Genomic DNA, 23,451 nt, shown 5'->3' with positions numbered 1-23,451 from the left:
GGTGCTGCTGGGAGTCTGAGTGCGCCCTGAAAGTGAAGTGGGTGTTTGGACGACAATGGAAGGTTAGACTTTGTCTCGTTTCCTACACAAGCCTGTGTCATATGATTTGGGAAAAGTGAAACCACGCAAGTGCTGCCTGTGTGTGTTTATGGTATGTGTGAGTCACAGCCATAGACTTTGGTCACAGTGAGGGAGAGTGAGTGAGTGAGACAGAACAGGCTGTATTTAGGGAATGTATAGGAGCAAATTCTGGTGGTCAGACATAAAAGTTGGTAACCGCTTTTCTCTTGGCACAAAGACACTCTTCATTCATTTCTCTTCTGTGATCTTCTCTGGCTGTCACACTGTTCTAGATCCAAGCTATCTGAAAAGAAGGCACCCCCTGTCTGCCCGCCTCATTCATAAGTGTTAACCACAGACGCCCCTTATCTCCATTTTGACAGATCTCTAGTTCATCCTCCATCGGCTGTGGCATTCTGTTGAGTGTCATGGGAGAGAGGCGAGGAAACAAGTGCCATGCTGCTGTAATTACATTACCGCCAGCTTAGCAGCGCCATCGCCACTGACCCAATTATTCCTGGAAAACATCAATTTCATTGTGTCATTTGAAATAATGAGATCTTTGAGTCACAACACGAGCTCAGTTGAGGATGGGACTCCAAATGACAAATGCATGTGTCGGAGAATACATAATGTCTCAGGAATGGCTTTCACAGACAGAGGAATTATTGGCGAGGCATTTCACTTTCACGGTTGCCTTAATGATCATCTGACACTGTTTTCACTCTGCTGGTAGCACTTCAGGTGACTCATGTTTGACAGCAAACATCAGGTGCACATTGCATACATACCTTATTCACTTCTACGCTCGCTAGAAAAACAAACTCCTGAAAAGAACTATCATGCATGCGAATGTTTCTTGTTCTCCCTGTGAATAGATGATATTTGTGTTTGTTTTGGGCCTCACACATTGAACTGGCCTCATCTTTGAACACAGGAGCATGCATGGGCATATCTATACGGATGCTTTGTGAGCATCAGATGTGTGTGTGTGTGTGTGTGTGTGGCCTAGCATTACTATACTTATGGGGACCTAAATCTGTTTACACACGTGTGGGGACTCGCCGCCCTTATGGGGACAAATTGGAGGTCCCCATGAGGGGAATCATTCATTTTAGGGTGAAGACTTGGTTAGGTTTAGGATTAGGGTAAGGGTAAGGTTAAGGGTAAGGTTAAGGGTAAGGGTTAGACATGTGTTGGTTATGGTTAAGGTTAGGATAAGTCTCCAGGAAATGCATGTAAGTGAATGTAATGTCCCCTGAAGTGGTGTATACATGGTATGTGTGTGTGTGTGTGTGTGTGTGTGTGTGTGTGTGTGTGTGTGTGTGTGTGTGTGTGTGTGTGTGTGTGTGTGTGTGTGTGTGTGTGTGTGTGTGTGTGTGTGTGTGTGTGTGAGCGAGCTGTTCTAGTTGTCTTTGCGACTCATCTGCACTGTTATGTCTCGGCTCAAGGATGGCTTTTCCTTCTGCTGGAGGGTCCTCTGGGGTTCCACTATATCCTCTGCACTGTTGCTCTTCTGTTTTCTGGAAAATAGCAGCATTTGTCCTGAGGAAGTGGGCTCCTCATTCATGTCTTTCCGTTGCTCTCCAAAGAAAACACTGGTGCCCCTTTCTCGCTATCAATATCTGTATATGTATTTCCATGACAGTGGGGGGCCAGTGATATATATTAGATATCTGTACTGATTAATCATCAGTTAATCCGCTACAAAATGCTCCTTGGCACTTTTATTGGCGCCAATTGACTGCAGATGGGACTAATGGGTTTCTGAGTGCAGTAATTATGACAATCAAAGTGTCTTCAGGGACATAGGGATAGGTGTTTGATGATCAGGCTTCCTCCTGTGTCAGCGAATGAGACATCTCTTCTGTTCTTTACCAGCTAATTATTTTATTAAGATGAGCCACAAAGCTAACAGACGTTAATACTCTCCGGCCGTGTGAAACTGATAACTTCAAGGATGAGTAACTGTTGAAAACTGACCAATTAATAGCACAGGAAAACAATGACCTCATCCTTTGCACTTTATCATAGCAAACTCATTTAGAATTGTAAATGTATCATATCAATGGAGCAGCAGGGTTTCTGGTGTTGAACCAACAGAAGCAACATGTCTGAGACTTTCCACAGAGGCTTCTATCCGTCATGTCTGGTGATTAAACCCCACAGTGAGAGGAACATCATGCAGTCGGGCACCGAGCAGACTGTCATATGAGGCTGCTAGCTGAAATGTTTGACTTTCAAATGATTACCATCCCACCTCTTCATTGTGCAGAGGCTGATTACCACGTCAAGCGCATATGGAATTATGAGTGATGAGTCAAGCTATGACTGATAGGACTGGTTATACATGTTTATACTCTGTGTATACCACTGCAACTCACTCTTTATATTTTCATTCTGCGGTGTCTCAAACAGTCAGACGCTCTGGAGAACTATTGCAATTTGCATATAGTCCTTCATTGTTTCACTTACTTCACTGCATAAAGACAAAATGTTCCTTTATTTTTTGTAAACATTAATGTGATCTAGGAAAAACCCACATTTTTGTTTCTGCTAAACTAGACAACGATATATGCCATTGTTTCCCATTGTAAACACTGCAGGAACCTGTATATGTACATTACAGAATTCAATCTGGCAAAACACTTTGGGAGGCTGGTCTGGATTTGCTGTTAGACACTGCCAGTATGCCGTTTCCGGCTCTGGGGAAATGTATTGCTCACTGGTGACATGAAATGAAACATACAAAGAAGTGAGGTTGTAAAACTTAACTCAAATACCTGCGGCGTGACATTAAGAAGAGAGGAAACATAAGGGATAACTCCTGCCAAGTGAGTTTTTGCGGCTGCTGCGATGCAGTGTCTACTGATAGGGAGCGGCGGTATAAGATAAAGGGATGTGCAAACACACATGTTGAGACCTCATCATACATAGCATTGTAAATAGGTGTGGTTCCTGTGAGGGGAGGAATGGATTCCCCTCCTTTAAGAGGATGGTTCGGGAACATTTACCTCTGCAAAACAAAAAGTGTTTTCTTCAGAAATGAAGAGAGGAAGCTTTGATTCTCATTCACATCAGGTATTTTGAAATAATACATACACTTCTTAGTGGTGTCAAAGGGCAAGGGGTTGTGAAACTAATCCAGCCTGCCTTCAGTTCAAATAAAAAAATTGCACTTGTGTTTTTTCCTCTTCAGGCAGCCGTGATTAAACACACACTGCATTCTCATGTGTCAGCAGGAGATGCCAAGCTCTGGATCATGAACCCACTTAGAGTGAAAACGAGCTGACAGCAGAATCAGAAAAAGTAAACTGGCGGTAAAATAAAAGCTCTGCTGAGAGAAATGGATTTATCGGGGAGGTCAAAGAAATGTGATTGCACAGAAGATAACCATTTTTTCATTGTTCTCTTTGCTTTAATGTGACAAGTGAAGGAGATTGAAGGAGTGACTGTGTGAACATGTTTGACGTTTGTCCTTTTTGTCCCTCTCTCAACAGAGTTTCAATGCTCCTTGACGTTCTAAGATGAAGTTATGGAAAGGTGTTACTTTTGCCTTCGTGCTCTGTGGCGCAGCCCTGTCCATCGTCTTCGTTAGAAACATGGCCACTATCGGACAATTCAGACCTAAATCGAAATACCCGTACTCGTCTCCATCCTCATCAAAACTGTCCTCATTCTCACAATCAACTTTCAAGACCTCACCGCAATCACCCTCCTCCTCATCAGCAGAATCGGCAGTGAAGTCCCGGCAGATGAGTGGGCCTAAACGGAGACCCCGCTCCGCAGACGAGATGAACTCGGTCCTCTCAGAGTGTAAGATAAACTGTTATTGTCTTCCTTCCCTGTCTGTCTGAGAAAAGGTGTTGTGTTAAAGGGGACAGGAGACATCTCACATCTTACTTTGGTGTTTACAGATTGTCTTTTTAATGTATCACAGCAACACAGTCAGTTAGCACCTCATAGTTCATATGGAAGGATGACACTTAACTTTCCCACAGACTCATTTAGTGGCATTCCTCAACTTGAATCAGCTTCAAGAGATGCAGATAACGATAAGACTTATTGGAAGCTGCCATGATGTCAGATAAACGTGTTTTATTTTGTTTGCACATGAGTTTATCCTGTCAACTACTGTATGTTATCTTTGTGAGCCATATCTGATTATTGTTACACAGAAATCAGATAATCCTGCTACCACCTGTGTAGTAACGTATGATTTACCTCCTCTCCGATAGTTTCTGCGATGTTCCAGAGCTTTACGGAGGGCGAACTTCGGCATGTGGTCGGCGCCTTGCTGGACAGGAAGAGGAGGAAGAGCCGGCTCCTGGGAGAGAACCAGGCCCGAAGGACTAAAAGAGCGCGGAGGCCCAAGCCCTGCTCTTTGAGGGAGCTGGAGCTGACCGTAAGTGAACTGGGTCTCGGCTATGACAGCGACGAGACGTTGCTGCTGCGCTACTGCAGCGGGAAATGCCTGGAACACCGGCAGAACTACGACCTTACCATGGATCACATGGTGCGGACAGGCTTCAAAAAGAAGGGCCGCAAGGACAAGGTCAGCAACGGGCCCTGCTGCCGGCCCATCGCTTATGAAAAACAGTTTTCCTTCCAGGACAACAAGCACCTCCACCACACAGTACGAAATATGTCGGCGAAGAACTGTGGGTGTGTATGACCCCGAGAAATGGACCTCTTCATGCTGCTCTCAGACACTGTTGGGAGAGTTGAACATGAATGCTGTTTAAAGACAAACTATGGAATAAAATCTCAAGGAAAAGAGGAAAGGAAGGGAATGTGTTCATGGCTGTTCCATGGCGGCCTTTTTCTAACAGGGAGACTTTTGACGTCTGTCAAAACTAATTGGATCCAAATCACGTGGACAGCAAGTGCTGTGATTTTGTGGATTCCATGCAAAGAGACAGAAAATGACTGTTCATACCAAAAAACGCTTTTATTATATTTTCTATCTGTCTAGTAACACTGTAAACTGTGGTACAACAGCGATGTAGCAATGTTGTATGTTTGTGATCTTGCATTTTACTAGTTGGCTAGCACATGCAATAGATGAACTGTGGGTCATGGAGGACTAGATTGCTGCGGCTCCTACACGCCATATTAATGGGCATTCAGTTTAGTAAGACCAAATGCAGACACTAAACCACCTTTAAGGCAAAAAAAAAGCTCAATAATTTACTTCAAATCCATAAATATAAGTTTGGACCATTGACCTCAAGTGTTGTTTAGTGATCAGCTGTCTACAGGAAGCATATCTACCTAAAGGAGTGTTGACTTGTTATCAGCGATCATGACTTTGTGCCCTGTTTCCCTGCTTGCAAGCAATCCTCTTACTGATTGCAGTGTTATTATACAAGGAAAAGAATAAGCGTTATTGATAAGGAATTTGACGAGTGAAGAAAATCATTTTCCATAGCTCCAGGTTTGCCCCCACATTTAATGATTGTGTTTGTTGATGTTGTGTAGATTATCAATGAGCGCCTGTTTTAAAACACACTCACTTTAGTGAAAATAGATCCCATCTGCTCTCCATTGAAAATCTCATCACACTCGTGTTTGAGTCCTTTTTTATACTTTTCCCAAATAGCCCATTATTGTAATTACCCATAATTCTCTGGAATTATTTTCCTCAAAGAATTGCCAAAACACACCAAGTAAATTCAACACGCAAGATGTTTTCTCAAACTTAGATTTGTTAACATCTCATGTCTCCAGTTCCAGATGATATAACCTTTTTAATATCGTCTCTGGGTGTAATTTATGAACGTTTACACTTTCAGCTGAACTGAGGCACAGGTGTGAAACAAGAACAATGGTTTTAGTGATCAGAAGTGGCAGGTTTTTCTTCTGGCTGACAGAAAACTATGACGTAGAATAAGGATCTGGAAATGTGTTTGCGCCCATCCAATACACCCTGTAACTTCCTATGAAGCCCACAGTACAGCCTTCTATTGGCCCAATCAAATGCCTCCTTGTTGTAACGCCTGGTAGAACTTTAGGGTAAAATAAGCTATTGCAATAACTTATGAAGCATCTTTTTCACCTTGGACAATCTTTATTTGGTTTTGAACCCATTGCAACTGTTTGCCTGAAGTACGATAAATTATGTTTTTGTTTTGTTTTTCCTGAGGAGCGGCAGAGTGGGGCGCGGATGCGGTGCATCTTATATTGTAGTTTATATTGTATTTATTTGGGAAGTAAATTATGGTTTTGCATATTTATTTAGATTACCACACAGAAACGGGACAGCTTATGATCATTAAGCAACTGTGCCAAAAAATGTTTTATCTAACATTCTATATTGACTGCTGAATAAACATAATTTCAGAGGAATGGATGTTCATCATTTATACCAAACTATCAACCTTTGGGTGAAACAAATATTCTGTACTCAGATTGTATTTAAAATGAATAAATACATAAATAAAATAATACAATTCTTATAATGCGGGATGCTGTTTATAATGTAATAAACTATTATACAATGGGGATTCATGTGGGGAAAGATCCGATTACACTAAATAAACCATATGGCAGGAAAAAACAACAACACCTTTGACATTATAATATGTGAAGGTTTCTTGATGATTGCTGCTTCACTCAGTGAGCTTATCTCCTGGAAATCATCTATTATACAGCAGCTCAGCCGCCCGTGCTGAACAGCAGTGATGACATAAGCTTAAACAACAGAGCTGTGACCAGACAGTTTGATCCCTCCGGCAGGCGGGAGAAATCATCAGGGACACGACTGTGACAGCTACTCATTTCAAATGTGTATTAATCCGCAGCTGAAAATAATCCCCAACAAGTGCACTATTTACTGCTATATGAGAAATGTGCTAAAAACAACTGGACTAGCTGTTGTGGGAAATTACTCAAACTATAATTGTGACCCAATTTATTAAAAGTTTTTGATTTGGAACCAATTGCCACAGACAGGAGCTTCAGAAAGTGATGAGGGACAGTGATTGGTTTGGTAATCATTGAGAATATCAAATAACGCCAACTTTATCCCATCAGTGAAATGACCTTATTCTCAGTACACAGTGTGTGTTTTGGGGATATTTAGAAGATGGCCTTCAGGAAATGTGTTTGTTAAGTTCATCCCCCAAAACCTTGTACAAAAAAATAATAACTTTTCCATGGTGAATGTCAACAAACTTGTTTTTAGCTCCACCACATAGCAATTTTGAGTCAAGCTGAAAGGTTTACATTAGGATTTTATGAGAACTTTGTGAACTCTTACAGGAACATTACACTTTCTGTTTTTTACTAACACCACTAGAACTAGCCATGCAGAATGTCACATGGACTAATAAAATGGAAGTCGATTTAATTGAGTTTGTGCATTACAGCATTGCATTTGTCTTATAACCACAGCTGCCTTGATCTCATTTGAAACTGTCTCAATTATTGCCTTCATTATTGTTCATTTCTTTTTCAATTGCACAGGAAGGAGATGTGCTTGTGTTTATCTCCTCTTTCACATCTTAACCGGGAAACAGTCGTCAACGAGCAAGTCAATCTTACATTTAAAGGTATGGAATCATACTTTGATTGGACATGGAAATTATAAATCAAGTCTGTCAAGATTCATTATTCTATGCTGACATACAAAACAGATTGTATCATAATTTGTTCCCTATTGGTTCGTAAACCAGGAGCTATCGCTGACACAATTTAATACCTCTTGCTTTAAGGCCATGACTTGTTGTTTTCTTTTCCAAAGGAAAATCCCTAAGACATGTCATAGCAGGTAAGCGCAGGTGTAATAAATGTCAATAATTGTAGCTTCATTCCTTTCACATTTGTCTGATCTTTGGCCAAGGTATTTGACATGGCTTTCTGGAATACCTAAATGGAGCTTGGCCATAACATAAGTATTTACATCTGGGATGTTCTTGCTAGAAAGAAAGGCTTGTTGTAACTATAATTATTGAAATGTACTCTTGGATATCACTAACAGGGAGAAAGTGGAGGGCAGATTAAGGGGATGTGGTTTAGTCAGAAAAGCTAAAAGCTCATGACAACTCTTTCAATACGTTTTATAATATACAACAGTGTTTAAATATTTGAGCAAGATATAGTACAAATTGAAGTCAAAACATTAAACACACCAAATGAATCAGAGGGTTCCCACGTCATGGCAGCGATAGCTCATACATATACACGGAATATACAGTATTGCTTGGAAAATAATCTTTCATGTGGGTAATTCTAGAACAATATTTGTCTGGGGTATATGCCAGGCCTGCAGATGCCAGCTCTCACTTTGATTAAATATGAAATAGTGTATATACTGAAGGTCTAGTGAAGTAACAGTGTATGTTGGAGGAGAGGTTTACATACCGCCCGGCGCCCCACCCTAAACCTAAACCAGTATTTCCCTTTGGTGGTAAGTTATCTTAAATGTAACATGTTATTATTGCCATATTTCATCTCCTAAGTATCAGCTATATTAAGCAGGAAAGGCTCCCCCTGGATAATGTTTGAATGAAGACATCGTTTTTGTTTTCTCCAGGAGACACAAATCGTAGAAAACGCAACAAGACTTCCTGCACAGCTCCAACGAGACCACACCAGCTCTCTTTGGGAGTTTATAGCACGGCTGCAGGCATTTTGAGGTAACACAGAAGTCAACTTGAATTATCGGAGTTCAGAGTCGATCCGAGGCAGGTCACATGGAAAGATTTGACTGATGGTTGGTCTTCTTGGGTGACTGTTGTATTTTTGCGAGTAAAAAAAACTAATCTTTTCCCCTTTGGTTTTTATTTGGCCAAGCAGAGCTCATGTTTTAGTTTGACTGGGACTTACTGTATCTAATACAGCTGTGTGGGAGAAATGACTTCAACAGTTTGTATTTTAAGCAATTTCATATTTGAAACCAGGAATAACATGGGTACATGCCCCATCATAAGGGCACGCCCTCAGACATTTGGATGTAATGAAATCTAATATATGCAAGAATTTCCCAAACAGTGAACACTTTCTCTCAAGTTACAAGAACATGGAGAACGATTGGGAGGTATTTCCCAACATGTTGTATTTATATAGTTTTTTTCCTAATTTCTTGGTATTTTTTTTCGCCCGGAGAACCAAAAAATGCTTAAAATGTTTACAACAGCAATAAAAGTGGAACCACTTTACCTCTTCTATATACAAATATTTCCGCTACTTGCCACTGCTGTAAATGGCCTTCAACCAAAACGCCTACACACCCACAGCAAAGAAAAGCGGGACCTGAGGGAAGAAAAGACGGCTAATGAAAGCAACACTAGCAAGGAAATGCAACTGCATTAAAACACATGGCAACCATTTTGATCAAGCTATGATAAATCTACAGGAATTCGTGCCACACTTGATCTGTGGTTTGACATTTTCGTGGAAATAATCATTACAGCTATTTGTTTTTCCTGACGTATTTTTCATGGGGTGATAATGGCGGCTTATACCTTGGGCAAGCTGGGTTTATAGACTTCCAAACTGAAAAAAGTGAAACTCTATACCATTTAGGGGCTTTGACTGAAGAACCACATTTTACCTATTATCCTCTCCTTATCCTATCCGCTCCAATACCAATATCAGTGTTTGCAGATTTAGAGGAAATTCCCTCAATCTTCATATCAACATTTTTAGCATGTTTGAGGAAAATAGTGTTGGTGTATACGAGACATCTGTTACTGGTAACAGCATTGACAAGATGTACAATAAACATGCCAAGATTTTACGACCCCCTCCCATGTCCAGCTGCATATTGGTGAGTTCAGACATCTTCAGAGGGAGATAGCAGGATGGAGGATGCAGCGGTGACTCTGGAGGACCCTGGCAGCCTGACGTTGAGCGAGCAGGTGTTACGCCTCTTCCTGCGCGACTCTCCAAACATTAACTAATTAACAACTTTCATGTTGTTTGTTTTTGATGAAATTACTGCATCAAGACATTGGGCGTTCCTTAACAAGAATAAACCATTTCAAAGTTATGTTGGGCTTTCCATCTTAATTTCCATAAACATTTACAGGAAAGACATGTCTTAAGTACAGAGAGGAAACTCCACCCCTTATACTCCTCAGGCAAATTCTAGGAAATATTATCAATCTCAGGTTCATAGTTGTATTTTGTGCCTCTACTGCTGTGGTTCTCAACGTGGGGGGTGCAGAGGCATGCCAGGGGGGGCGCGAGAGACCAGGAGAAAAAATGGTTATACATTTATTTATTTTTAAAAGATTTTTTTAAAAAGATCATAATTTGAAAAATTATTGATTCGAAAATAATATGATGCAGTACAGTAGCTACTATTACGTCTGGGTCTCTGTGTTTCATTAAAGCTCGGCTCTGTGTGTGTGTGTGTGGAACGAGCCATTTTGTGTGCGCGAGAGCGTAATGAAGATCGTTGTTGTTAGCTTCTGGTGCTAGCGAGCTACGCTAACGGATATAAGGAGTTTTTTCAACAACAAAGTGGAGGAGAGTCCTCTCCTGTCAGACTGAGAGACTCAGTGAGCTAAAGGACTCTCTCAGTGTTATCTCAGTGGGTCTCAAACGTTTTGGTCACCATTAATGTAAACAATTATTTCCGAGGCACACATTTATATGATCATTATAGTTATAAAAAAATAAGAGAATACATGAAAAACAGCTATGAAATAGCTACTATATGACATTAAAAAAAGAATAAAGTTTAAACGAGTGATTTGTAAAATATCCATAAAGAAAAACTAAATCTGTTTACAGTTCTGTTTCAAATGGGTGTTGAGAGATGTATCCATAGATCTCTTCATTTTGCTCTCAAAGTGCACCAGATTGATGCATTTAACTTCAATATTTAAAAATAAATCTTCCCGGGGGAGCTTGCCCCCGGACCCCCCTATGTGAGGTCCACACACCACCTACAAAAATAGCACTTTACCCCTGCTTACACCTATATGCCGTGAGCTGATTATCGAGCCTTCATTGTAACAGTTGCGGGTATTGTGTATATGCGTGGGGAGTTATGCAGTAGAAAATTCCACTGTAGCGACCGGTACATTAATGGGAAACCCTAAATGTTTGAGCACCCTCTATGAAACGTCAAGCTACCCCACAGCACCCCCAAAAGAAATCTCTGGCGCCGCCACTGAGCCTGACTTGTGTTGGGGGGGGGTGTTCCGGATTAACTGGTTCCCCGATCAACTGGTTGACAGATGTGGAGGCGCGGCCTTCGACTGAAATACACATTTCGATCGCTTCTTCTGTCGTTTACATAAATCTTTTGGTATATTTGGCTGGAAAGGAACACTTTGATGCACATTCAGTACCAGTGTGTGAGGTTGTGGTTACGATGGCGATATCCGGACGCGAACAGCGAGGACTACAAAAATAAAAAGGAGTTGACATGGGGATGTCTGTTCAAAACATTGCGAGCTCCAATAAATCATTTAAACCAGCTATTGTTGCCAGACTAATTACTGAATATCGTTCTTAATGTGATACCAAGTCCATCTGAGACCTGTGTACACCTTCAGACAGCCTCCCAGTGAAGCGTACGTTGTTTACTCAGAGTTTGAAAGCAGCGTGGAGAAGTCTTCAGCTGTGTTAAATTGTGATCCGCTCGAATACATCCTTAAAACCAGCTATTGTTGCCCGACTTATCACTGAATATCGTTCCTAATGTGATACCAAGTCCATCTGAAACATGTGTACACCTTCAGACAGCCTCCCAGTGAAGCGTACGTTGTTTACTCAGAGTTTGAAAGCAGTGTGGAGAAGTCTTCAGCTGTGTTAAACTGTGATCCTCTCAGGTAAACTGTGATTCGCTCAGGGTCAACTGGGATCCACCCATGGGAAAATGGGATCCGCCCAGGTTAAACTGTGTTACGACTTCTGTGGCTATCTACCAGCGATCATGTTTAATATGAAAGACACACACATCTACATCCCTTATAAAAACGGCATTCTGCAGCACTCATCCAGATAACATGTGACTGTTAACTCGTTTTGCAAAGATAGCAGCAGAAATGTCATTGCTGCATGTGCAGGGATATTAGACTTTAAAATGCTGATGGGTCATTAATGTTGGTCTCGGCAAACAATATTAGGAATCCTTTATTCAAACTACATAATATTCAGTGTCCATCGACATGAAAATAACAAAAAAGTTCATGCTGGACTCAAACCCGAGTCCCAACAGCAAAAGTCACGGATCAACACGATACCACGGTAAAACTAACACTTATCACAAAATAATGTGGGCTTGCAGGCTGATAAACTAGGATATCTGATCTCGGTGGGTCTTAATGAGGCTTGATACAGACCTCAGTCAGAATACTATATTATAATATGTATATTATATGGCTTAAAGTGTACATACATTCGCTCACATTATAAATGATGGTCGGGTTGCATTTTTCTGGAACTTTTTAACAAGGTTAATCTAAAATATTATAGTGTGGTGGTTCGATACGTCGTGTTGATCCGTGGCGCACTTATAACGCGCAGGGCTGGAGTGACTTTTGCTGTTGGGACTCGGGTTTGAGTCCAGCATGAACTTTTGTTATTTTCATGTCGATGGACACTGAATATTATGTAGTTTGAATAGAGGATTCCTAATATTGTTTCCCATTTTCCCATGGGTGGATCCCAGTTGACCCTGAGCGAATCACAGTTTACCTGAGAGGATCACAGTTTAACACAGCTGAAGACTTCTCCACACTGCTTTCAAACTCTGAGTAAACAACGTACGCTTCACTGGGAGGCTGTCTGAAGGTGTCAAACAGGTCTCAGATGGACTTGGTATCACATTAAGAACGATATTCAGAAATAAGTCTGGTAACAATAGCTGGTTTAAATGATTTATTGGAGCTCGCAATGTTTTGAACAGACATCCCCATGTCAACTCGTTTTTATTGTTGTAGTCCTCGCTGTTCGCGTCCGGATATCGCCATTGTAACCACAACCTCACACACTGGTACTGAATGTGCATCAAAGTGTTCCTATCCAGCCAAATATACCAAAAGATTTATGAAAACGACAGAAGAAGCGATCGAAATGTGTATTTCAGTCGAAGGCCACGCCTCCACATCTGTCAACCAGTTGATCGGGGAACCAGTTCATCCGGAACAGGGGCCTGACAGAAAAAGTTTGAGAACCACTGCTCTACTGTGACATGTCTCCATGCTTTAATGTTGAAAAAGGTATTTTATTCTCAGGCCGCAACAGAATGGCGATTGAAATGACACGTTATTACTAGGGCCGGGACTTTAACGCGTTAATTAAGATTAATTAATTACACAAAAATTAACGCGTTAAAAAAAGTAACGCATTTTAATCGCACTTATTTTTGCACCGCGGAACGTTTCTCACTGGATGAGTTTCAGGCGTACCGATTATACTGGAGCACCAACTAACGTTCATGACTTCAGACCAGTGCTGGAATTGGGCCGGTACTCACCGGTACGCAGTACCGGCACTTCTGGTTCTGACCCATGGAGTACCGGCACTTCTTGCTCAGTACCGGCATGCTGGCGGTACTCCGGTACTCATGCACCGTGCCAGTACTCAACACTCTCCCGCCGTTCTTATTATACATCCATATATATATATACAGCCGCCCGGTACTCAGTAGATGCGTCATGAGGTGCCGAACGGACATTCTCATCACTCTAACCGCTGGAGTTTCACAGCGGCTGTCAGCTGTTTACTCCTGTCATTCAAACAGAACGTGCTGGAGAGGGGGCGGGGCTTATCTTCTCCATGTAAATACTGTGGTGGAAACGACTATGTCAAAATTAACCTATTTGACCGTGATTTAATAGTAATACACGTTTCAAAATAATAATAATAATAATGCCGAAGTAACAACATACTGAAAACTGTTAGTAAAACCATGTTTTAATGCTTTACAATTTGCATACCTAGATGCACGTGTGTTGTGTTTATGCAGTGCAACTCCCACCCAGTGGGTGGCTATGTAGAGTGATAGAACAGAGCAGGCACGCCCCCGAGAGAAGGAAAGCACGTCACGTCACAAATTAGCACTTCTAAAATGTTAACGTGGATTAATAAAAGTGCAAAAAGACAGCGGTTGTCGCCGGAAGAAATTTCAAATACAGAGAATGCTGTGCCTGTGTTGGAAATTGTGTCTGATGGGGAGCTTTCTTTGGTTGATCCTCCTGCTCCAAGTTCTAGTGCATTAGCATTAGCACTAGCTCCGCCGCCTCCTCCAGAGCCTCTAACGTTAGCTGCTGCTGGCGCAACTGCCACCACCAACACCGGGCAAAGCGATGCACCTGACTGCTGGACAACGGACCAGGTGCAATATTTTTGCAAGACCAATGCATGGCTCCTTCTTAAAGATAAGAAGCTAGGATGTCGGATATGCAGAGATGTCAAATCGTTGGGAATACACACTGGACAAGGACTGAAACTGTCAACTGAATGGGGTGAGTGTGCAGTGTCTCATTTTGGTGTTGACAAGGGCAAACAACAAGCTAGCCTGAGAAAAAAAATCAAAGAACATAAAGAATCACAAGCCCATGTAAAAGCTGCTGACATCCTTACATCTGCTTCACGTGAAACTATTCAACATCAAGTGCAGTCTATGCATAAATCTGAATTAGACACCACTATCAGAGTTTTTCGAACCGCATATAACATTGGCAAACATAGCCGGCCATTCACAGACATGCCAATTGATTTGAATGTACAGAAACTGAATGGGCTGAACGTGGGCAGGGTTTTGCACTCCAATAAAACCTGTGGCGAAATCATCGACCACATAGCTCATGAGCTGAAGAAAAAAATGGCAAAAGACATTACAGAAAACCAAAGAAAACTCTGTGTTTTGGTCGATGAATCTACCACTATTAGTGGTAAAACGGTGCTTGTTGTGTGTCTACGCTCAGCATTAGCTGATGCTGAGCCCGAAACGTTTTTTTGGGAGCTGATCGAGTTGGATGGAACAACGGCTGATGACATCACAAAGGCGTTAATGGAGTGTCTTGGAAGAGATTTTAACGAGGACTTTTTAGGTCAGTGTTTCGTTTCTTTTGCATGTGATGGGGCTTCAGTCATGCTAGGGAAGAGAACAGGCGTTGCTACCCAGTTGTGTAGTAAATTCCCAAGCCTGTTTGTGTGGCACTGCTCCAATCATCGTCTAGAGCTGGCAGTTGGGGATGTGGTCAAGGAAGTCTCAGGGCTCAATCATTTCCAGATCTTTTTTGACAAACTCTATTCCTTGTTCCATGCCTCCCCCAAAAATCAGAGGCAGTTAGCGAAGTGTGCGCAAGCAGTCGGACAGCGTCTCCTGGTGATAGGGCGTGTTTTGTCCATCCGCTGGGTGGCTTCAAGTGAAAGGAGCGTCAGAGCAGTCTGGGAAAACTACAGAGTGCTTCATGATCACTTCACAAATGCTGCAAACGACACGAGCAGGGATTCCAGAGACAGAGCAAAGTACAAGGGCCTGGATGATGTGCTCACATCTGCAACGTTTGTCAGCAATCTGGGACTGATGTACGATGCGCTCACAGAGCTCAGCGACCTCTCTCGGCAACTCCAAAAAAGAGAGATAACACTGCCTACAGCAGATAGGCTCTTAACTCGAGAAATACGAGTTTTTGAATCCATGGTCACCATGCCTGGCCCACACATGACTACAGTTCATACAGCTCTAGCTGAGAAGTCCTTCAAGGGTGTTGCCCTGCGTGAGAATGGCAGGCTTGTACAGATTCATGCAGGTCAGTTTTTCCGCAGTATGGTAGAGAATCTGAGACACAGAATGACTTCCACAACCTCCTCTCATGTCAGCACAAGAGAAATCCCATTACATGGCCGGGAGGCCCGGGACAATCAGCTAATCCAGGACATGAAAGTTATCCATCCTGGAAGTTGGCCTGAAGAGGAGTTAGACGTACAGTATGGGGACGTAGAGGTGCTACGTTTGTGCGAAGTGCTGAAAGTGGACAGAAGAGAGACTGTTCAGGGCTTTCGCGAATACAAGGAAACCAGGGCATCCCGTACACCTGCTGCCATGGAGCCTCTACTGAAAGCAGTCCGAACCATCGCTGTCTCCACTAGTGAGTGTGAGCGGGCATTCAGCTGCATGAACGATATCCTTACTGCAAAAAGGAATGCTCTCTCTGTCAGCCGACTGTCCAGCCTGGTTTTCATTAAATGTAATGGACCATCACTAGGACAGTTCAATCCGGAACAGTATGTGAGGTCCTGGCTGGCAAAGGGAAGGAGAAGTGCTGATGAAAGAGCCTGTCCAGCTCCAGCCCCTGATACTGATGTCCCCAAGGCCTTCTGGAGCCTTTTCTAACAATGTGAAGTATATTGCAAAGCAGCTCACCCAGTGAGAAGACTTTTGGCATAATGTGCCGATTTGTACAGATCCTGGAGATAGAAGGACTTCAGACCAACCAGGGAGTTATCTGATCAGCTTGGTGTTCAATGTAACTCTTTACCATGGCTCAGACTTTGTTACTTGCAGTTACAGTTTCTCATTTTAGATTGTGCAAATTTTGCATTTGTTTTTACATGTTCTTTGTTCATGCTCTTTATCATTTTTCTGAGTTGGAAAGTTAGATTGCATCATAGTTTACTTTATACATATTTGTATTCTTCAGTGGTGAAGTATATTGCAAAGCAGCTCAGCCATGTGAGAAGACTTTTGGCACTTTTTCGTTTTTCGTTTTCTGAGTTGGAAAGTTAGATTGCATTCAAAATGTACAGAAATACTTAAATTTTGTTAAAGCTTTTTATAAAAAATGCTTCTGACCAGAGCTTTGTTTCCTTGTCATTAATGTTGAACACCACCAGAGGGGCTCTCACCTGAAAAGTCTCTGCTTCATGTGTCTTCAGCAGAAGATCTAGACTTTGATTGCTATATTTTCAGTTAATATTGACCTTACTGAGCTTTAGCCATATCCGCTGCCTATCATAAAAAATGTTAAGTACAGTGAACCTTTCTAAAATATACAGTAGTAAAGAGACAAACCCACCAGCATTATAGTAGCCAAATTCTTGTTTGTGGGCTGTATATATAAAATTGACTTGAAAAAGTTGCTGATTTTAGAGTACTGGCACCTTTTTCATTCCAATTCAAGCACTGCTTCAGACAACAACAAACCACAGTGAACAACAGTGGGAAATGTTGTTTAAAAAAAACGGACGGATGGAAGCGTCGATAAGAGCACGGTTGTGTGCAAATTATGCAAAAAGGAATTCGCATATCACCGCAGCACATCAAGCCTCAAGTATCACCTCAATGCAAAACATATAGCAGCTAGCGTGGACGTTAGCCTCTTTTATCGCGTTCACACCAAAAAGAGCCGGTACTAAAATTAGTTCATGAGAACCTTTTTACCCCCACGAAAGTCCCTGCTAGAGAGCAGAGAGCTGCTAGAGAGCAGGGACTTTCGTACGGCTCTCTTGTGAGAAAAGAGCTATATTTCTGATTGGCTGGGCGGATTGCAAACCACGCCCCGTAAAACTCCCAAAAAGTTTTGTGAAGCCGCCATTTTATTATCCTCGCATAGAGAGGCGAAGTCCCTCCCCTTCCGAAAGCCTCCATGGGACCCCGGAAGCGGAAAATTATACATTGAAGTCAATGGAGAGAGAAAGGTTATCTTTTGATCCCGTTTGAATTGTGCCACGAATGACACATATGATGTTTGTCAATTTAAAAGAACATTTTGCAAGTCAAAAAAATAAAAATGTGTCGTAAAACTGTGAAGTTACACATTTTTTCGTGTGAAACCGCTCAGTGAACTACAGGTCTCTCGTCTCGCACAATACGCGTCACCAACATAAAGATGGCCGTCACGTTAGCACATTTCACCACATTCTTTCAGAATGAGAATACAAGTATTTTACGAGGTGAAAATCACTACAAGTCTGGGCACGTTGAGAGCTGTACCTATATGAAAGGGGAGTTAGTCGGTTCTGTAAGAGCCAGCATGCGGGACCGGCTTTACAAGGTTTCGGTGAGTAATATGAGTGCAATGTGTAACGTTAATGTCAGCTAGCTAACATTAGCTAACAAGGTACACTAACGTGTTTTGTTTTAGCAACTAGTTTTCTCCTTAAGAACTTCGTGGTCTCTGTGTATGCTGTGGATAACATTAGTGTTCACAAGAACAAGGTACACTCCCGTGTTTTGTTTTAGTTGCTCTTCAGATTGAAGCGGCCAGTTTTATATCGACTATACTGTATGTGTGATCTCCTTTTTGTCGTTGTGTCATTTGAGTTTATTTGCTGTGTGTCGATTCAAGGATTTTGGTTATCTAGTCACAGCTGTGTGTGACTCCCTCTGGTACACCGGTATGTGTTTTCCTAATGTAGAGAGCATTGATTAATTAATAAACTACACACTGAGTCTAGATCCTGACCAAATCCTTTTTTATTGTTGATCAAATGTTTTTCAAAAATGTATTCATACACATTTAGAAAAATACAATGTACAATCACAACCAATACAACACAAATTACAAAAAATACAGAAAAAACAAACAATAACAACAGACAAGAGGACAAAACTATGGAAAAATAAACCCTCCCACCCCCAGATCCGGACCATCCTTGTATTATTGCTCATTCAATCTATTATAGCATGCTAACAAATGGTACTTACTTTATTTTTACAGATCTGCATGGGAGACGATGGCGCGATGCAGAGCGCTGTCTGTGATTGTGCACAGGAGATGTACAAATGCAGCCACGCTGCAGCATTGGCAATATTTGCCATGTGGCAGATCAGCTCCACAGATGTTGAGTGCCAGTGGAGGAAGCCTGGCACTTCCAAAGTAGTCCAGTCGGTGTCTCAACTTTACCAACAGCGAGAGGAGACATACAACCCACTGGCCAGAGACATCGCCAACTGTCAACTGGGGGGTTGTAAACGAGGCCGAAGGGGTGAAGACTTTTGTGGAGGCCTATCAAGTGACAGTGTTCGAATCGAGTCTGGTCTCTTTGTGAGTGAGTCGGGTGTTCTGGGAGCATCACCCGATGGACTTGTGCAGCCATCTGCCCTGCTGGAGGTGAAGTGTCCACACAGCCAGAGGAACATGACCATCACGGAGGCAGTCCAGTTACCATCCTTCTGTCTCCGTGAGGAGGGTGGGTCATATATTCTCAAGGAGAATCACCCATACTGGCACCAGGTCCAAGGGCAGCTGCACATCACAGACCGGAGTCTCTACTACTTTGTTGTGTGGACCACGAAGGAGGCGATCATCATCCCCATCCCCAAAGACCCTGCATGGCATGGAAATCTCCTCCTCCTGGAACAATTCTACACCCAGCATATGCTCCCTGTGTTGGCCAGTAGAGAGGAGGACATTTCAATAAACATACTCTTAACACCCTCGGACTCTGCGTTGTGTTTGGTATGTGTGATGGGGTGTTATGCAGAGGGGAGGAAAACAGGACACAGCAGATTGGGATTGTGGTGGAGATGCTGAGCAGTTATTTAATTGTTGCATGTAATTATTATTATACTGCGTGCTTCTTAGTTATTCCATCTTTTGCTGTAACATGGATCTGTATGTAACTCTATATTTACTTGTTATCTACCACACTTCCTTCTACATCATACACCATCATTATACATGATGGTGTATATAGGATATATATATTTGTATACATATCTGTAAATTGTATAATTTTATTTAAACGTCTTTTTGGTCTCTCAAACTGAGTAAGATTGACAATAAAGTTGACTTTGAAAAATATATATATTCTTTATGAAAATAGTTGACTGTTGTCAAATGAATCCAAATGAAACGTTGGACTGAACTACAACTACGCCTTTAAATCTCTACGGACTGTTTTTCAGTGGGATGGCAAGTTCCTATCTTTAAACATTTATTAGTTTTTTCTCAGAACAGATTTGATTTTCTGAAGTTAATTTAACTTTGCCGACCATGTAAGGTCATCATTAAAAGGTACAATCAATTTGTTTAGGGTTGACTAAAATAATGAAAAACATTCATTTGGATAATTTACTGACAGAATAAGAAACTCAATGATGCTTTACTCACCTGTTCCCTTTTTATAAAGTGAAACAGTTGAAACGATAGATTTTAGTAAACTTAAAAACAACCTTCTCCAAAAGCTATCAAGGAATATACCGAATACTTGTTTTAGAACTTTATTACATATTTTTATATAAATAGTTTGAATGATCCATAATTGACAGAAGCTTGTGTTTACACTGACCTGTTACTCATATATTAATGTATTTGTAACTTCAGTAAACCACTACCTCACTCATTTCTTTCATTCATCACGGTTCAGTAAACTAAGTGATACATGAACCAGTTTAATCATTATAATAACGTAGGATTGCAACTCTTTGAAAATGTATGTGGCTCTTAAAAGAGCTGTTGTGTTTGGGTGTGCTGGTCTCAGGTCAGTCTAAGCCCTCTCTCCGCGGATGCAGCGGGCCAGCTGGATGTCCTTGGGCATGATGGGGACCCTCTTTGCTTGGTTCATCTTACTGGGGGGCAGCTACATGGATGTCGGTGCAGTCCACAATCATTGCGCAGTTGAAGGCAGAATGAATTTATTATTGACTCCGAATGAAGCACAACTTCATGTCATACAATACAATGACTTTATTTGTAATTGTGTAAAAAAATATGAGCATTGATTAGCAAGCAGGACCTGCAGGAACAGAGAATGGTGATGGATGGAGCTGGGAAGAGAGAAGAATAAAGAAAACAGATCAACTTTATTATCGGATATTAAAAATTCAATTTCAAAACAAGTTGCCGCTCCTACAGTTTTCTAGTATGTAAAGATGATTTCACATGACCTATGCAAAATATCACACTCAATACATGTGTGTCTCTGGGGGGTGCATTGTGCCTTTGATGTATATAAATAATATACCATAACCAAATACTATTACGTACAGTGGAAATCAGGTTGCCAGAGCAGGTCAATGTGCATGTTCCTCAACATCTCAGCAGTTACAGGTGAGGTAAAGAAAATAAAAGAGAAAAAGGTCAGTAACAACACTTTAAAGTAACAACACTTTGAATAATTATCTCTTCTAACAATTTTCTCTCAATAAGCACACAACGACTGTCTTTCCAACAAACAGATTGTCATCACAATGAAACACGTCCAGAAGAATGACATGCAAAGCTCCCTGCCTGCCTTCGACTCTCCCTGAACTGCTTCCTTAGCACCCGGTGGAGGGCGCAGTAGGCTGCTCTTCAAAAGTTTCACGAAATACTTACCATCATGTTTGGTTACTGTTTAACATTTTGGTTTACTTCATGTAATAAAATAATAACTTCATGGTAAGGCTACTAAAAATGACAAGGCTAAGTAATGTAATGCTAACTAACGTGCTCGCTACTCGTCGCTACTAGCTAGGTAGCTAACTTGACTATGTTCCATGCACAACATGTATATTACCTATGATATTACCTGATATGTCTGATCCAGCGACTCCTGGTCCTTTCATCAGACGGGAATCGATAGAAGGAGCAAGTGGTATGATCACTTTATGACTACAACCTGGTACAAATCACACAGGCATCTTGTAAAAGTGAATTTATTTTTAGCGATCTATAATTTATTGGAGGGAATAAATCAGTTATGAGATCTTCTTTCTTCTTCGCTTTAATTACGAGTCTTATTATAAATCACCGAGCATGCCTGTGACATCACTTACGCGACCCAGAATGGGATTTGGGATTTGTAGTCTTTGTAGTAGCGTATTTTTCATAGTCTTATATTTCAGCAGTTTTACGACAAAATGTGACTTTTTTGACATGGAAATGATTGTTTAAGATTGACAAACATCATATGTGTAGTTCGTGGCACAATTCAAACGGGATCAAAAGATACGTGTTCTCTCTCCATTGAATTCAATGTACATTTTTCGCTTCCGGGGTCCCATGGTCCGGAAGTAGATGGGCGTGACTTCGCCTCTCCATTAGCATTAGCCCCGCGCACCAACGGAGAGAGAATAACTTATGTCAACACAAAATAAAACATGGGAGCGGTGGAGATGAGGAGGTGTCGGCGTTCTGGCGATTTACTCTGAAGGCTTCAGTAGAAGCTGCTGGGAGTCCCAGCAGCTTCTACTGAAGCCAGTCCCCAACTCCGGGGACTTCCGGCCAGGGACTTTGGGACGCCGTGAAGTGGTTTGCGGCCTGCCAGTAAACCCAAAGCAGAAGAAGAAGAAGTGACGTCAGCGGCTTCATTTGCCTAATCCACCCCCAGGTTCAAAGAGTTCTCATGAACCTTTGTGGGAAAAGTACTGCGGTGTGAATGCGCCTAATGGTATACTAAAATCCATGTGAAAAAAATTGCTTCTCACTGTTCTCAGGTCAAATATTTATATGTGATTAAAAATGCGATTAATTTCGATTAATTAATTACAAAGCCTCTAATTAATTAGATTATTATTTTTAATCGAGTCCCGGCCCTAGTTATTACATAAAGTAATTAACTATTATAAACAATCACGCATGAACAACATACAGGAATGCACACAATGAAGTCTCTATAATGATCAACTTGGCGTTACATTGTTACACTGTCCCATAGTCAGCATGGCAAAGTTAGCGGCTATTGCTAACTGCCTTCTATTGCAGAGTAAGCTCTGTATTATGAACATTAACCCACCAATAACCGAACTAGGCAAGAATATAATGCACTTACATTTTCATGCACGCACACGCATGTCCACAACACTCATTTGTCCGATCGTTAGCATCCTTTCGATCTTGTTACCACAATAAGTGCACGTTAGTGCTGCAATATGGTTGAAACCATTCGGGCTTATGCTAGGGGGTGCAAGGAATAGTCCAAGTAATGGGGGAGTTGTATAAACTGCCTGTTGCAGCACCTCTTTTCACCCTCTGTCTGAAACCAGAGCCCAGTCTGCTCTGATTGGTTAGCTGGCCGGCTCTGTTGTGATTAGTTAACCGCTTAGAGATGTCCCACCCCTTCTCCTTTCACCTACAGTGTTGGAGCGCTAGCCAATAGAAGCCTGAGAGTTACGTAGTGTTAATAAATGGGTCCAATTGACGCGTTTCAGGCAGGGGGAGTGCGTGGGAGAGAAACTCCCCCTGGACGGAACTTTGGGACTTTAGCCTTTGGAGACCATTTACTGAAACCTGGGGCCTTTTTTCTAATTTAATTGACAGTACAAACTGCATGTATAACCTCGACTCTCTAATGCACATATTTTATTCTCTGGACAAACCAGGCTATTTTACTATACAGTATGCTGCAGTGATGTCATTCACCATGTAGCAGAATGTAAGCCTTCACAGATTCTAAACCCTTATGGGAGAAAAACCTGGAGTGTATTGGAGACAGTGGAAGGGAAACATTATGTGAAAAAGCTGCCCAAAGATTTTACAGTACAGCTTTTACAGG

The 23,451-nt window shown here is 41.7% G+C and overlaps 1 protein-coding gene across 1 annotated transcript; it reads left to right on the top strand.

The window, feature by feature from the left end:
- Positions 1 to 3,566: 3,566 nt before the first annotated feature.
- On the top strand, positions 3,567 to 5,451 carry LOC117541266 (neurturin). Its single transcript, XM_034208450.1, has 2 exons — positions 3,567 to 3,876; positions 4,299 to 5,451. The coding sequence occupies exons 1-2, from the start codon at positions 3,588 to 3,590 to the stop codon at positions 4,733 to 4,735; spliced, it is 726 nt and encodes a 241-aa protein (XP_034064341.1). The 5' UTR covers positions 3,567 to 3,587; the 3' UTR covers positions 4,736 to 5,451.
- The last annotated feature ends 18,000 nt before the right edge of the window (positions 5,452 to 23,451 follow it).

The sequence above is a fragment of the Gymnodraco acuticeps genome, unplaced genomic scaffold, assembly GCF_902827175.1.
Source record: "Gymnodraco acuticeps unplaced genomic scaffold, fGymAcu1.1, whole genome shotgun sequence".
In the NCBI taxonomy this organism is placed as follows: domain Eukaryota; kingdom Metazoa; phylum Chordata; class Actinopteri; order Perciformes; family Bathydraconidae; genus Gymnodraco; species Gymnodraco acuticeps.
This window is presented reverse-complemented; position numbering and strand designations above follow the sequence as displayed.